The sequence below is a fragment of the Papaver somniferum genome, chromosome 9, assembly GCF_003573695.1.
Source record: "Papaver somniferum cultivar HN1 chromosome 9, ASM357369v1, whole genome shotgun sequence".
Classification (NCBI taxonomy): Eukaryota; Viridiplantae; Streptophyta; class Magnoliopsida; order Ranunculales; family Papaveraceae; genus Papaver; species Papaver somniferum.
In genome coordinates, this window is record NC_039366.1 from 15,894,514 (window position 1) to 15,910,999 (window position 16,486).

At 36.7% G+C, this 16,486-nt stretch overlaps 1 protein-coding gene and 1 pseudogene across 1 annotated transcript; both read left to right on the forward strand.

Moving 5' to 3' along the window:
• Positions 1-413: 413 nt before the first annotated feature.
• On the forward strand, positions 414-1,712 carry LOC113307719 (annotated as a pseudogene).
• Positions 1,713-5,348: 3,636 nt separating this feature from the next.
• LOC113308885 (major latex protein 15-like) lies at positions 5,349-6,210 on the forward strand. The gene is made up of 2 exons (XM_026557341.1): positions 5,349-5,634; positions 5,729-6,210. The coding sequence occupies exons 1-2, from the start codon at positions 5,433-5,435 to the stop codon at positions 6,001-6,003; spliced, it is 477 nt and encodes a 158-aa protein (XP_026413126.1). The 5' UTR covers positions 5,349-5,432; the 3' UTR covers positions 6,004-6,210.
• The last annotated feature ends 10,276 nt before the right edge of the window (positions 6,211-16,486 follow it).

Genomic DNA, 16,486 nt, shown 5'->3' on the forward strand with positions numbered 1-16,486 from the left:
TAGATTTTGGCAATAATTGATTTTTGTTGTCTTTGATATGGATTTATCCTTTAGATGAAGGTTGGGTTATTTATTTTCATTTGTGTGGTAAATGGTAATAGATGCTTGTCCTGTGTAAACATATACTTTTTGTAGTGAATGGTGCAAGAGTTTTGACCCAATTCTAGGTTATTGAGTAGGCTAATGTAACCAACAAAACCCCTTGTCCATTTTTTATCTACGGTTTAATTTTAGTTGTTTACTCCATTAAGATATAACTACCAACCTTATGATTAGTTAAATTTTCTATTCTGAATTTGTGCATTAGCGCAAAGAGGACTCTTTCGTCAACTTCACATACTACAATCGAAATTGATTCTCTCTATGAGGGTGTTGATTTCTTCACTTCTATTTCTCGTGTCAGATTAGAAGAGATGAACATGAATTTGTTCAGGAAGTGTATGGAGCAAGTCGAGAAGTGATTGAGGGATGCTAATATGGATAAGAGTAGTGTTCATGATGTTGTTCTGGTTGGTGGATCAATTAGGATTCATGAAGTGCAGCAATTGTTGCAGGAGTTCTTCAATGGGAAAGAACTTTGCAAGAGTATTAATCCCAATGAACATGTGGCTTATGAAGCGGCTGTGCAGGCTGCCATTTGATTGGTGAAGCTAATTAGAACTTGAATCAGATCTTGTTCTTCTCTCCCTTGGGCTCGAGACTGCAGGAGCGGTTATGACTACTTTGATTCCAAGAAACACCACCATTTCCACCAAGAAGGAGAAAGTTTTGTCTACCTATGACGACAACCAACCTGGAGTGTTGATTCAGGTGTTTGAAGAAGAGCGAGCATGAACTAGGGACGACAACTTGCTTGGTAAATTTGAGCTTTCTGGAATCCCATCTGCAGCTTGTGTGGTGTCCCTCAGATCATTGTTTGCTTCGACATCGATGCGAATGGTACTCTTAATGTATTTAATGAGGATAAAACTACAGGGAAGGAGAACAAAATGACAATCACAAATGATAAAAGACGGTTGTCTAAGGAGGAGACTGAAAAGATGGTGCAAGAGGCAGATAAGTACAAGGAAGAGGATGAACAACACAAGAAGAAAATAAAGTCGAAGAATGGTTTGGAGAACTATGCATATAATATTCATATGAGGAATTCTATCAGGGACGAAAAGATTGCTGGAAATTTAGCACCAAAAAAGAAGAAGATTGAGGATGCCATTGAAGTTGCTATCCAGTGGCTTGACACCAACCAGCTTGCATAGGCAGAGGAATTTGATGACAAGATGAAAAAGTTGGAGAGTCTTTGCAACCCAATCATCGGTTAAATGTATCAAGGTGGTGTTGAACCTGACATGGGTGGTTTTGGTGGCATGGATGGGGATGGTCCTTCAATGGGTGGTGAAGGTAGTACTGGTGCAGGACCAAAGATTTAGGAAGTTGACTAAGTGTAAGAACTATCACTGTCTGGGGGCGAGAAGTTGGAGGGGTTGTGTTTTTCTTAGAAGTCACTGCAACTAAACGAATAACCATTTCCACTTATCGTGAGTGCGCTTTCTATGTAAGGTAAATTAGAGGCCACTAATTCGTGGGGATAATCTTAAATTGCAGGTGAATCCTGTAGCTCTAACCTTCTTATCTCCTTCTAGTATACAAAATTGTTGCTGATATGACATTATGGATGCATTTTCATCCTCCTCATTATAGAAAATGTTCAGAAAAGTTTTTGGTATTTATTGCACAAGTAGCCCCATATAATACTTGCTATTCACAGCTGGAAGAGCACCTGAGCCAAGTTGGTGTAGATAACTCTACCAACAAATAGAACGAAGCACTTATTCCTGGTGCGGTGGATCCACATTTGTTTCGTACTTGTGATGTTGTTCTCCGTTGTCAAGAATCTCAAACTCTAATAAAAGATCAAGATAAGTTAAAGCTTCTCAGTAATGGGAGGGAATAACTTAAATGCAACTCCAAAGGTTGGAACAACTTCCAACTTCTATCTTTGTTCTTTTAATTTCTTTTTTCACAGCTGTTAAACTATGCAAATATACATGTGTTTGTATCCAGGTATATGCTTAATAATTTCCCAATGTAGAAGCATTCCCTTTTCAAACTACTCACACTCGTATTGCACTTATTTCAGAAGGTTTGGCTGACTGAGAAACTGTACAGTTCGAATATCTGATCAATGAGAAAGTAAATTTTGTGGATCAAAGATGGTAGGTATCGGATAAAACACGAGACACCATATCTTTAGCAGAGTGCAATTTGAATGACAGTATGACACATGCTTAGATGTCAAAACAAGAAGATATGAAATGTAACAATAATGTTTGATTGTAAACTTCCAGCTTTGGGAAAGTATCTTTATATTGCCTTATCTCTTCATATATGTCTCACTTGTAAATTCTTGGGTTCTTCTATTTTTGGTTTTAACTGCTTTTAGGTATGCCTAGTCGTTATGTTCTTGTATCTAATGTTTTATTCTTTGTTCGGACTTTAATATTATTCTTTGTTCAGACTTTAATACTTTCTTTTGTTTGGTAATGCATTTGTATTATCTAAATTGGGGTGCTTGTAATAAATTTCAGCGTTTGAAGAATATCGCCGAGATGATCGGTTCAGTTTTGGATACATACAAGTCATAAATGGTGGTGAATGAGAAACACCAATTTTGACCAAGCTTGGTTCTAGATCAACTACCGATCTTCACCCTAACTATGCCACTACTATGCCACATGCTAGTTAAATGACTAGGTTCATGTTGATCACGGTACAACGAAAACTCATCAAATATCCCAACACTTCTCGAGTCTCATTGGTCTCACCTAGTATCTAGTATCTTTCAGGTATAAGCAAATCATTGGCAATAGAGTATATACCTTGAATTCTAAAGTATTCTTACTTTATTTATCTGTTATCTCTAATTGTATCCATCTATGAAAGGTTCTTCATCATCTTGGTCGTATTTACGAGATGAAAATTCGGTATCATCGTGTGGTCATCCTCTCAAAGCCACCATAATTTGCGTCATTCTGATTACTCATTGTAAGAACTTGTAACACTCCAATCTATATGCAATTCTTAGAAAAAACAAACATAGTTGAACCTGCAGAATGTAAGAAACAAGAACATATTTAATAAATTCATTTAGCTCTGAATTCTTTCAGTTGTGCTCTGTTTTAGTGCAATTTTACAGCTGGTTTTTTAATACAACTCAAACCCATCCCCGCTTTCTTGTCTTTGGGTCCCTTTCTTTATAGAATATCTTTGATGTTCAAACATGTAACATGTAAATGTTGTTAAATTTTAAAACTTGTTGATGTAACATGTCTTTGGTTCCCTTTCTTAATGTTGCATCTTTTCTTGTTTAGATTTTTAGATCTGTGGGAATGTAGAGTATGAGAACTATCAGATTGAACAATTGGATGCAGGATGAATCAGGATTTTTGCATGGAATTGGGGTATTGCAGGATAAATTGGGGACAATCGATTTTGACTAGGTCAACGAAGACTTGACCTTTTTTTTCTTGTTGCAAATATTTAGCAACAACGGAGACTTGTTGCTAAACCTGAACTAGAATAACTATATCCTGTCCTAATAAAAGATATCCCGGAATAATTCTAAAATTAGAAACAGAGTAGCAACCGAATTTTCTTGTTGCTAAATTTTTGTTTCGCAACTGCTCGTTTCTTTTGCAACTGCCGTTGCTGACCGAAATTAGCAACAGAGTTAGAGTTGTTGCGAAAAACTGCGACAGGGTGTTTAGCAACGGCAAAAATATGTTGCAAGCCCAGTCAGCAACAGATTTAAGCTCTTGCTAAACGTTAAATTTGGTGTAGTGGATACAAGAAGTTCTCGATGAGAAGGTCTTGCAGATTGAGAAGATCCATACATATGACAATGGTTCTGATATGATGACTAAGTTGCTACCAAAATACAAGTATGTGTATTTCTGCAGCAGGGCAGGTTTGGTGGTGAAGGGTACCTCACCATAAATCGTGAGGGGGAGATTGTTGGGCCTAGTCACAACTTATGGTCCAATAGTCTAGGTATCCCCTTAATATTTAAGGGAGTTCTACTAACAGGTGCTTTGTTAGGTTAACTAAATGAGAAACGAGATTTGTTTCTCAACCTCTTCGGTTCGTGAAACATACAGAGAGAGTGGGTGTGTTGGCGGCAGCTAGAGGAAGAGAGAAAATAGGGAGAAATTGGTGGAGAAGTTTGAGGGAAGAAGAGGGATTTTGCTAAGGGTGTGTTTGGCAAGTCTTGGTGAGCATAATCCATCAATTTGGTGCACATATTCTTCTATATATCCAAAGCTTGGAGTTTTCTAGGATTTGTTCAAACCTTGGTTGTGAGTATTTCTACTCTTGTTTTTGATTGATTATTGTGAATCTCATCTAGTATTTCTACTATTAGGTGAATGAATTGTTGATCTATCCATTGGGGTGAATGTAATTTAGGCAAATTGTTATCCAAGTGTTATATGCACTTTGAAGAAGAGTGTATCCCCAAATTGAGAGTTGTGTAACGGTGTAACCCATTGTTTGATTATAGTGGAAGATTTTCCCGTGGTTTTTTACCCTTCACCTTGGAGGGTTTTTTCCACGCAATTGCCGGTGTTGTGTGATTGCTTCTTATATCGGCGTAGTTGTATTATTTCCACACTATATTTCATTGTTTGTGTGGTTTTTCGTATTGCACATAGCGGCTCGGATTTTGCAAGTCTCCCCAACAGTATATTTAGCCAATTAAAACTAGAAAACAAGAAGCAAATATTTGAAACCCAAAGTTGAAAATTGTCTTACAGAGGTGAAAATTTGTATTGATGTTACGGATGCAATGTTTGTGAATTTGCATTGTGATCATAATGGTTACGGGTGCAAGTTGAAAACTCAGTAAACTCATGGTTATTGAATTTGTTATGTGACCCAAAATCTACATCTTAAACTATTACCGAGACCGCAATTCGCATTGATCACTAAAACGCAAAATTTGTCTCATATTTTTGATACTATGGAATTTTGTTTTTCTAATTTTTAACAGCCAGTCTTCGTAGCTTCAAAATGTTTCGATTTATCAGTTTATCTCCTGCCTATAATTGCAATATGTGATACTAAGAGAGGAACCGACATTCTAACTATCTTAGGAAATTCCATCCACAAACGCAAAAAGGAAGAAAAAGAAGAAGTAGGTCATCCTTTCCTTATCTATTATATCACATGCCATTGTCGCCGCAGTTGTCTCCTTGACCGGCAGTTTACGATCAGAAAATTAGCAGTAAGCACTTAGACGGGCGAACAGTCTTTTACATGGCCAATTTTTCTATATATAACCCCAATCGACCAGCATTGGATTTCATTATCGACTGCTCCAGCCTTCCCTAGTCCTGTGCAAACTTCTATAGGGTTACAATCAATATCATCAACAATCAATGGCTCATCATGGTGTTTCAGGTCTAGTTGGGAAACTTGTTACTCAGCTGGAGGTCAATTGCGATGCAGACATATTTTATAAAATCGTTAAGCACCATGAAGAAGTTCCAAACGTAATTCCTCATTTTTTCACCGGCGTTCAAGTGACCAAAGGAGATGGACTTGTTTCTGGTTGTATCAAGGAATGGAACTATATTCTTGGTATGTAGATCCACACTAACATTATTGCAATCGTTCCCGTCTCATTTACTCGGTGTAATAACTTTACATATGGTTATTATTTTTGTTAACGCAGAGGGTAAGGCGATGACCGCTGTGGAGGAAACAACCCACGCCGATGAAACAAGGACCCTAACACACCACATAACTGAAGGAGACGCGATGAAAGATTACAAGAAGTTTGATGTGATCGTTGAAACTAATCCAAAGCCTAATGGACATGGAAGCGTTGTGACATATTCTATTGTGTATGAGAAAATCAATGAGGATTCTCCAGCTCCCTTTGATTATCTAAAATTCTTCCATCAGAACATAGTAGACATGAGTGCTCACATCTGCGCTTCTGCATAATATACCAATGAACTTCAGTGTTGTTGCGTGGACGTATTCACGTGAAAATGAACGTCGGTGCTTGCTGTTCAATTTGTGTGCGTTATTCCTTCACTATGATGATGTCTATGGATGTTTGGTTAAATAAGACTTGTGTGTGGACTATCGGATCTATTGCATCTCTGCTGATCTTTTTAAATAAAACATACAGTATAAAATATTTAATTAGTTGCGCCTTGTTAGTCTGTGACTCCCATATCCAAAATCTATTATTGTGATTTAAAACTTGCGAACTGATCAAAAATCTATATTGTGCCAAAAATTTAATACTTATTGGAAACCAACTTTCGGCGCTTGAAACGTGGATTTTAAGTCCAACATTGGAATTGTATAACAAAATTCATCTGGTGATCAAGCTGCAAGTAGTTACAAATTAGACAAGCTATTAAACAGACTTTCTTCAACTGGATTATAGCCCCTTTTGATGACCCAATAAGTTTCAAGAGCTACCATTATGTATTTGAGTGGATAATGTCTTGGCCAAGCTGCCAAGTTAATGCCGCCAGCGAGAATAACCAGAACCCTCAACCAATAGACAGCCGAACACCTATACCATGGATCATATCTGATTGTTTGATAATTGGGTTTGTTATGGACCTTATGGTGCTTCTCTGTGAAGAATTTTATTGGCCAAGTTTGATGGTTCGACAAGCACCGTGTGAAGTTTGCTTTGCTACATTCTCGAGTTTTGAAATGCATGAGGTGGTGGTTTTCATGTATCATGTGTGTTTAATCCCAAGACTACGGTGATACCATTCTTTAACATATATACTCTTAGTATATTAATTTACTAAATCGGGAGAAGCATTTGAAACCCAAATGGGAATCAATGTCTTACTCAGGTGAAACTATTTACTGATGTTAAGGACGCAATGTGTTCGAATCAAATTTGTGAGATATTATAGAAAACTAAACCAAAACTAATAATAATGTCTCTTCAACAAGAAAATGTTAGCTTTGAATCCTTTTGTTCCAAGTTTACTATAAGACGGATCCCTCAGGTCCATGAGAGGAGTACGATTGGATAAATTCCTTTTTAGAAACAGCTGCATGAGTCTTGTGCTTGAAGCATATCAATGGATTATGGTTTTGAGTATACCGAGAATGAAGAGTTGAAGCCAAAATATTACTGGTCACACGGTAGAAGCCTGGCCGATCATTTAGTTCATGTAAAATTCTCACTTTCTACTTTTTTACACTCTTTGTGTTTTCTTTATTTTTGTTCTTATTATTAATCTTTACATTGGCAAACAAGGGGTTGAGAACATTTTCTATTTGTTTGTAAATTTGTCTAACAAAAAGAATTACAAATAAATTTGCACATATCATTTTTCGCACAATTCGATAATGTGGATGAGACGTATAGATGATTACTTGATTGTATGGATAGAACTTAGAAATATGATTTTGAAGTACCACATTTCCAGACAAGAGTTAGCATCACTGAGAATAGCAGCTACAGTAATAACATTGCAGAACAAGAAATTGTCATCTATAGCATCACTGAGATAGCCCCTGCACCATAACTGAAAACCCCTCAGCTCTAGCGGTGGTTTCTGCACATTTACGTACTACATTTTCTGTGTGATGTTGGTCCTATGGACCTACTGTAGTTGTAGGAAATCCTACACTACACCCCTCATATGATTTCATTATTACTCAACCCATTTTTAGATTTACATTCTTAATTTTATTGATCAATCTTTGAATATTCTTACAAGAAAAGATAAAGGAATCAAGAATGACCTCTACTCTAGACTTTCTCTCTCCTATTTACTTGTTTCTTATTCAAAAAAGATCTCTCTTCTCCTTACAACTGAACGACTATTTATAGGGAAATACATAGTGGATGACAGCTAATCTGTCCTTTATTTTCGAATATGACTTGCGACATTCTCGCAATCTTACAAATCTTAATCTCGCAGACTCTCTAATTTTCGCAGGACCATCACATCTTTCTCATGATTTTAGCTGACGTCGTTTATTATATCATTTCTGAAATTGTTCTGCAACGCTGTTGTGTTGTGTTGTTGATAATTTCGCTAAGATATTATTGTTGCGAGATTCTGATCCTACATCTTGGCGCTTCTCACATCTTTTCTGCGAAGTAGAGAATGATGTGAGAAATGCCGCAGTTATCCATCGTTTCATATTCTGCATTTATCACACGTATTCTTTCTTCCATCCGTTTCTTGACACGTCTTCTGTAACCGCTGCTTTTCAACCGCTCATGTCTTTTCGTCTTAATGGTGTTTATTTCTTCGAGTAAAAAATCTTCCTTATATATTCTTCTTACTCTTCTTCTCACTTTCTTTTTACTCTCTCTTCCCTTTTAATTCTCTCATCTCTGCAACTCTATTGTTCTTCCGTAAATTCCGCTACTGTAGTTCTCCCTTCTTTAATCTTCTTACTTTTTATTCATTCCCATACTCTATATTCAAATATGCCTCCAAGTGGCCATAACACATGAAAAGAACTTAAAAGACGTTCAAAAAGATCTTGAAGAGAAAGGTTTCACACTTTCTACCATTCCTGGTGAAAGTGCCAAATCAATTCTTTCTATCAAACTTTTTCTGATCAATATTGTGATGATCAATCAATCATAATTTCGCTAGGTCAACTCCTCGCAGGTCTTCCCATTCCTCTTTACGACCCAGATATCCCTCTATTCTATGAAATTCTTGCTCATTCGGGATTTTGGCGAGCTATCTTCCAGCTGAGTGGGGATTGCATCCGTCTGATGCTAGAGTTCGCTATTCGTGGTGCTGGTAAAGGATCTCTATACTCCAAAGAATTTAGGGATCCTAAATTCGCAGACTTAGAAATAATTGATTAGAAATATACAGTAGCGAGCTTCTTTGAAAATTATGAATTGATTTCCATGAAGAAAGAGAATACTCGATGGGGTATTCGTTTGAAAAGTAAAGATAACGTTGATGAAGCGAAAATACTTATGCAAGATATTGATTGGAATTCTGGTAAGAACACAACTCCTCGCCACTCCACAGATGATAAGTGGTGTGTTTTTCCATTGATGCTAAAAGAGCCTTATATTGCTGGATCAAATATTCTCCCTGAGAATCTCGCTACCTGTCAACCTTGGGTATTCGTTTGGCCCGAGAAGGAGAAAGAGGTATGTTTCTTTCAGTTTTGCTCACTTTATATTTATTTACTTGTCTTTATTCTTTTGTTCGCTGACCCTTGCAATATTCTACAGATCCAAAAACTGAAAGATAGTTATAACAGGACTGGGAGAGCTAGTACCTTGTTAACTCTTCGCTCATATACAGATGAGGTAAGAAATTTTTCTTTTATGATTTAAACATTATAATGTTGCTTCCCTTTCTTATTTCTATCTGTGTGTGAAGATTATTGCTGAAATAGAAGAACCTGCTGATGTTGCGAAGACTGGTGATAAAAGCAAAGGTGCTCTTCGCAGAGAAAAATCAACTGCTCCTCCTTAAAATAAAAGTAAAGTCCGTTCTTCTTCTCCTTCAAATATTCCTTCACATGAAAATTCTGAAAGTGACAAGGATGATGAGGACAACGATGATCTTGCCGCAAGTGAAGATTTTCCGCCTGAATCTTCTATGGCTAAGATCTTTGGCCTCTTTTCTGATTCTCTGCAAGGAATGGGATATAGCCAATTCGCTAATACCTGCAAAGCTCTCGCTACAATTTGTGATGTCCCTTTGCTGGATGGTGATAGTTCTCTTCGTGGAGTTTCTAGATCAGTGACTCCCGACTTCTTGCATTCTCTTAATAATCTGCTATACTTTCATCCTTTTACTTATTCATTGTCATAGCTAAAAATTTCTTTCTATATTAATATTTTTTATTTTTTCTCGCACGCTGGAAAAGCTTCTTTTGCTGTTGCCTCAGATCTAGAAAGGAGACGCGAAAATCTTGAAAAGAAGAATCTTCAATTTCGCACAAAGATTGAAAAATTGGAAGCTAAAGTTAAAGATCTTCGCGAGCAAAATAAACAACTACAAATTGATTCTTCTTCGTATAAGAATAGCATTTCAAGTGTTCAGCAAGCTAATAATCAGATTTACGGTATGTTACTTTTCTCTTTTCTCTTTTCCCTTCATTCATTCATCTTGTTGTTTTATCTTATTTAAATGATCCTTTTTGCAGACATTTATGGTCTTTCTGATGAAGCAACCCTTCTTCGTTCATTTCTTAATGCCTTGGATAATGATACCCTTCTTGAGCGTCTTAATAATTCCTTAAATAGTTTCTCAAATGATAGAATTTCATCTCTTTCTCTGAATGAGCTTAAATCTAAATTTCGCCTCTTAGAAATTGATCATAGGTCTAGTTTAGGCTTAGCCAACCGATTTAAGCGTCTCTTTCTTGATTCTAAAGAGAAAAGCAATGAGTTAAGAACCAAAATTAGCGGTCTCATATATGATAAGGATCGTATCTCTGATCAAGGTGCTAAGGCTTTGGCGAAATTCCAAGAGACTCTTCTTGAAGTTCAACTTGAACTAGATGAGGCTAACCGCAAGAACATCGAGCTCTGCGAAAGGGAAAACCAAATTCGTTCTCGTCTTCTTATAAGTAATGAGGATGAATTTGTTTGGGCTGCGAAAATCTTGGATGATGCCATAAAAGATTAGGTGTAAATGTTAGTCTCCAAGTTGAGCATACAGCCTTGATTAGAGATATGATTTCTGACAGAGAAGGTTACTAACTTCTCTTCTTTACTAATCTTTTGCTTCTTATGAATTTTCATCAAGTTAATACTTGATTGTCTTTTGCTCGCAGATTCTGAAAGTAGATATCGTGTAAAGATTGAGGAACTCGAAGCTGAAAAGGAGGAACTCGCAAAGAATCTTTCTTCTCTCAACGATAAGTACTCTAGATTAAATAATCAAATCAAGATCACTGTTGCGAATTTTAAGAATGATGCTATGCAATTTCGTAATCGAACCATCCAAATGGTTTGTGACGATCATAATATAACTCATTCTAATTATCCTTGTCTCTTGGAAGAGATCCCACAGAATACTCCCAGTCTGATTATTTCTGATAGCGAAGCTGATGATGAAGAATCTGATGGTGATGAAAGTTATGATGGTGCTGAAGATTCTGACGTAGACGAAGAAGGAAACAAGTCTGATGAAGATAATGAAGGATCAACTCAGAAGTAGTCTTTGTTTCTTTCTTTGATTCTCTGTAATACTTGTACATTTATTCCTTCTTTCTGTATATTTGTGTTTATTTCATTTTGACCTGCATTCATTAAAACAATTCTTCCTTGCAATACAGTTAATCAATATAATCATTAATTTTTGAATGTTTGAGTAAATCTATCATATGGAGAAAAATAATATTTTCTAATTTCATTCATTCCCATACTTGCCTCTGTTATTTGTATCCAAATGAGAGATTTTGTAATTTTTTCTTATTGTATGCCTCAATTTCTCATAGCAGTTAATTATGTATAATTTCGCAACCTTATGCGAAGTGAATTTTGATTCTTTTCAAAATCTCATTCCTGTGTGGTCTTATTTTTCCTTCCTAATTAAAGGTCTTATTATGCCAACTCTTGTCATTGCGACAAAATCGCAGGACATCTTTGCACTTTCATGCAAAAATCCATTGATCTTGCCTTAACTTTGTCTTTTGTATTGTGACCTCTTCAGGAATGTTGCGACAATATGACAGACCTAAATATTCTTGCGAAAATGAAGCCCCATGACATTGCCGTCTTGCGACGAAATCGCAGGACGTTTTCGCACTTTCATGCAAAAACCCATTGATCTCGTCTTATCTTTTTCTTTTGTATTATTGCCTCTTCAGGATTGTTGCACAAATATGACAAGTCTTAATACCCTTGCGAATAAAAAGCCTCATGACATTTGCGTCTTCAGACACTTACCAGCTTCCTAATGGAGGGTGCCGCCCTTATCTTCCCCCTGGTTTCCCATTCAAGGAGACACTTACCAGCTCCTCCCATCCAGTATTAACAACAACCAGTTGTTTTCGAAGTCTCTTATCCCATTTACCTATAGGGTTTATGGTTACGAGACTGCACCCTAAGTGGGGTTTTCTTCAGGCCCAGTGCAGTATAAGCCAAGACTTGTCAAGAATGGCAAAGTACGCTTCAAACGTCCCTGGCACTCTTGACTCAACCGTGTACCTCGGCGCCTTGATCAGATCTGCATTCCTTGGGAGAGTCCTTATTACCTCAGTCGCCCAACCTAAGTCATATGCTTAAGCTGAGAATCCAAGGTGCCTCTCCCGGATGGGCATTATTGACCCCAAATCTCCATGACTTAGGTTACGGTGGCGGTGTAGACTTTCCCCGAGCCATGCAACAAGTACCCCCTTATATGACGTACTTTAGGTATTACATTTGACTCTTGCCAAATTGTATTCGCGAACTAGGGTGTACGCCATAAAGGTTCGCCTCTTTCTCTTTTGTCATTTTTCTCTGAGTATCTTCTGTAAAATGCATTATCTCTGTGAGAGTCTCGTATATCATCATATTGTATTTGCATTTCACAATCTCAATTTTGTCATTCAATAAAATGTATTCTTGAGAATTTTACTTATTGCGAGAGTGTCGCAACAACTTAATCATTCATACATTTCCTGTTTTTATTACCTTTGCCATCCTCTGCTTCTTTATTATTTTCTACTACTGCTTCCTTGGTAGTGGTATGTTCATCATTTTTATACTGAGCTAGCATCAGTTTCGCAGCATCTCTTCTTCTTTTCTTTCGATTACATCCACCATCAACCTCTCACTTCTCTGTGTATCTTTAATTTTGTGTCGCCAGTTTTCCTTCTTGTTTGCTCTTCCTTCGCAAGATTCTATCTCAGTTTCGTAACACCTCTTTCCTTCAACCCAATCTCCCTTTATGATTCCTACACCACTGGGGCGAGGGAATTTGATGCACTGGTGGAAAGTTGAAGCTACACCTAGAATCCCATGTAGCCAAGGTCGACCAATTAACGCATTGTAGGGTGATTCTACATCTATGACACATAATAAGATTTCGGAAGATATTCCCTTCAATGGAATTCACATAGTAACCTCCCCTTTAGGCTTCTTAGCAGTACCATTAAAACCATTTATCTTATAAGTTGATGGTATAAGATCATCATCTCTTCCTCCCATAGTTTTATATGTATGATAAAATAAGATGTTCACAGAGCTTCCAGTATCGATTAGAATTCTATTAATTGACCATGAATCTTCAGCTTCATCATCCTCATCTTCTTTCGGTTTCGGATTAATTTCTAATTTTACTACCAATGCATTATCATGCACCTCTTCACCTTCGGGAATCTCTTCTGCGGTAAAAGAAATAATTTGTTTCTGCCATTGCTCTAGTGGCGAGATTTTCGCAATATTCATAATTTCTCTTCCATCATTATCTCTTGCGAACACTCTACTCAAAACATTGTGATGAAAATTAAATTCTACTTTTGGTGAACAATTAAGATTCGTTAATGTCTTCTTTTGGAGAACAATTTAAGATCAAGTTGTCCGCATTAGTAACTTTTTCTATTGCCATAAATGAACAGGGTGAAACGGCCGAGCTTGTTTCGGTCACTACTAGACTCGCTACTACTATTTTACAAGCTAGGACATTCATGAGTCATGTCTTCTAATCCTTCTGAAATAAAAGATTCCAATTCAATTTTAAAAGGGAAGTTCCAAGGGACCGGTAGCAATAGTGGGTTAGGACAAGGAGGAGATATACATCATACACTCTTGCAAAAGAAAGCAGAACTCAATGGGTCCCGATCTCCTGGCTAGGTGCCATGAGCCACAACAAAACAACTTTCGGAGTGAGTGAACAAGTTTGGGACTGTTTAAACCCACGGTTTCTTAGAAATATTGTTTTGTAAAAGACACGACCAAGCGCAAGTTTTTGAGTACTTAAGAAAGTCGGCTATCAGTAAAGATTGTGTCACTGACCTTTTTGGATTTCTGAGTGGGTTCATTTTGGAGTTAGGTCGGGTTAGAAGAAATTATACTGACATTGCGTTTTAAGGTATTGCTGCTTTGATTCATTTGGTTTATGCCTTTATGGTGCCTCTGTGTGAAGAATTTTTTGGCCAAGTGATTAATCGTGCAAGTTTGATGCATCAACAAGTAACTTGTGAAATTTTGTTTTGCAACTAACACGGGTTTTGAAAACCATGAAATGGTAATCATGTGTTTAACCCCACGAATAAGGTAATACAACAACCATCTGCAACATAATCATACTATATTAGGCTAGCTATAACTAGAAAACCAGAGGCATTTGAAGACCAAGTGGAAAGATGTCTTACGAAGAAACTTTTTGAACAACTTTTTATTGATGTTTGAACTTTGATGTTATGGGCGCAACAGGAGAAAATAAGTTTGTGAGATATCGGAGAAAACTAAACATACTCAAATAAGAGGATGTCTTCAATTCTAAGAAACGACAACAGCTATACGTGTGGACAAATTTCTTTCCGATATTAGCTAGGTGGATTTTATGTAAGGATTTGGATAAAGGTAATCTAAAACGTATCATGGTCCTAGAACAGACAGAGGGCTCAAGTTTCAAGGTGAGTAAATTAATTGAATCCTCCGGCATAAAAGCAAAAATCAAATATGGCATTGAAACAAAAACAATGGTAATTGCTCATTCAAATTAAATTACCAAATTCTTTTTTGTTTTGACAAAAAAAGATGATAATAGAAAAGCAAAGATATACAAGATTTGAGTTACATTTACATACATGCTCATAAACAACTCCCAATTACTCCAGATAAGACTGGGTTCAACAAATTTGAAAGTGTGGGATTCATATAGGTTATAGTTATTCCACGTCTACGAATACCTTAAGTTTTAGACTTCTTACTTTTACCTCCATTTAGTTTTCTTGACTATTGAGATTGGCTGTTGTTACCTACATCCTTCAGTTGTTTTTTGGCCCATTTCCTAAACACCAAGAGATTAGACAGAGACCCCTTAACCCAATTTTGACCTCTCTGTTGACAATTAGGAGCTACTTAACCGGTAGCTAGCTTCCTCTACCGACATGTCCCTTTGAATGACCTTAAAATGTCAAGCACAGTCTGAAGTTTGTTTTGCTACAATGGTCTCGAGTTTTGAAACTCATGAAGTGGTGGTATTCATGTATCATGTGTGTTTAACCCCAAGATTACGGTGATACCATTCTTAACATAACATGTATACTCTTTAACTAAATCTAAAAAGCGAGAAGCATTTGGAACCCGAATGGGAATTAATGTCTTACTCAGGTGAAACTTTTCACTGATGTTATGTGTGCGAATCAGATTTTTGATATGTTAGAGAAAACTAAATGAAAACAAATGATAATGTATCTTCATCAAGAAAAAGTTAGCTTTGAATCCTTTTTCCAACTTTACTATAAGACGCATCCCCGCGTGTCAGGTCCAGGAGGGTAGTATAATTGGACATATATATTTCTGCAAACAGCTACATGGTTTTTCTGCTAGAAGCGTAATAATGGATTATGCTTTTAAACACAAGGAAAATGAATGAATGGTCACACGGCAGAAGCCTGTCGTTTAATTCATTTAAAGTTCTCACTTTCTGCATTAAATTCAAATTCTATTTTATTGCACTCTTTGCGTTTTAATCGTTTTTGTTCTTATTAATCTTTATATTGATATACAAGGGGCAACGAACATTTTCTTTTTGTCTGTATATCATTTATTGCACAATTTGAGCATATATCATTCATTGCACAATTCAAAAATGTGCACGAGGCATATAGGTGCTATTTGCATTGATAGTATGGATAACACTTAGAAGTACGATTTTAAAGTGGGTTTTGTTATCTTGTGTATCCATGCACAAGTTAATACTCAATCATTGTATTGGGAAGGTGCAAATTCAATTAAAAATATAAGAGATGGTGTGACTTGCATTGAAAAATGTAAAACTTCACTTTTAATAAATGCATGTTTGGGAAATCTATATAAATTTTGCTATCTTCAATGCAAATCACAACATATCTCTTATTTTTTTAATTGATTTTTGCACTTTCTCAATGCAATGATTTGGTGTTATCTTGTGCATGTATGTTATCTCTTAAAGTACAACATTTTCAGAAAAGAATTAGCATCACTGAAACATTGCACAACAAGAAACTGCCATTTACAGCGTCACTGAAAATAGCCTCTGCGCCTGGTTGCTGCACGTGTACCTACGACATTTTCTGTGTGATTTTGGTCCAACCGAGTACGGACCTACCATCCAAATCCCATAAATTAACTAATCTTACGGTGTGCGATTAAGATTCGTTAATGTCTTCTTTCGGTGAACAATTAAGATCAATTTATCCTCATAAGTAACTTTTTCTCTTGCCATAAATCACCAGGGTGAAACGCCCACGCTTGCTTAGGTCACTAGTCACTGGTCACCACTTAAGTTTTACAACGTTCCCATCCTCA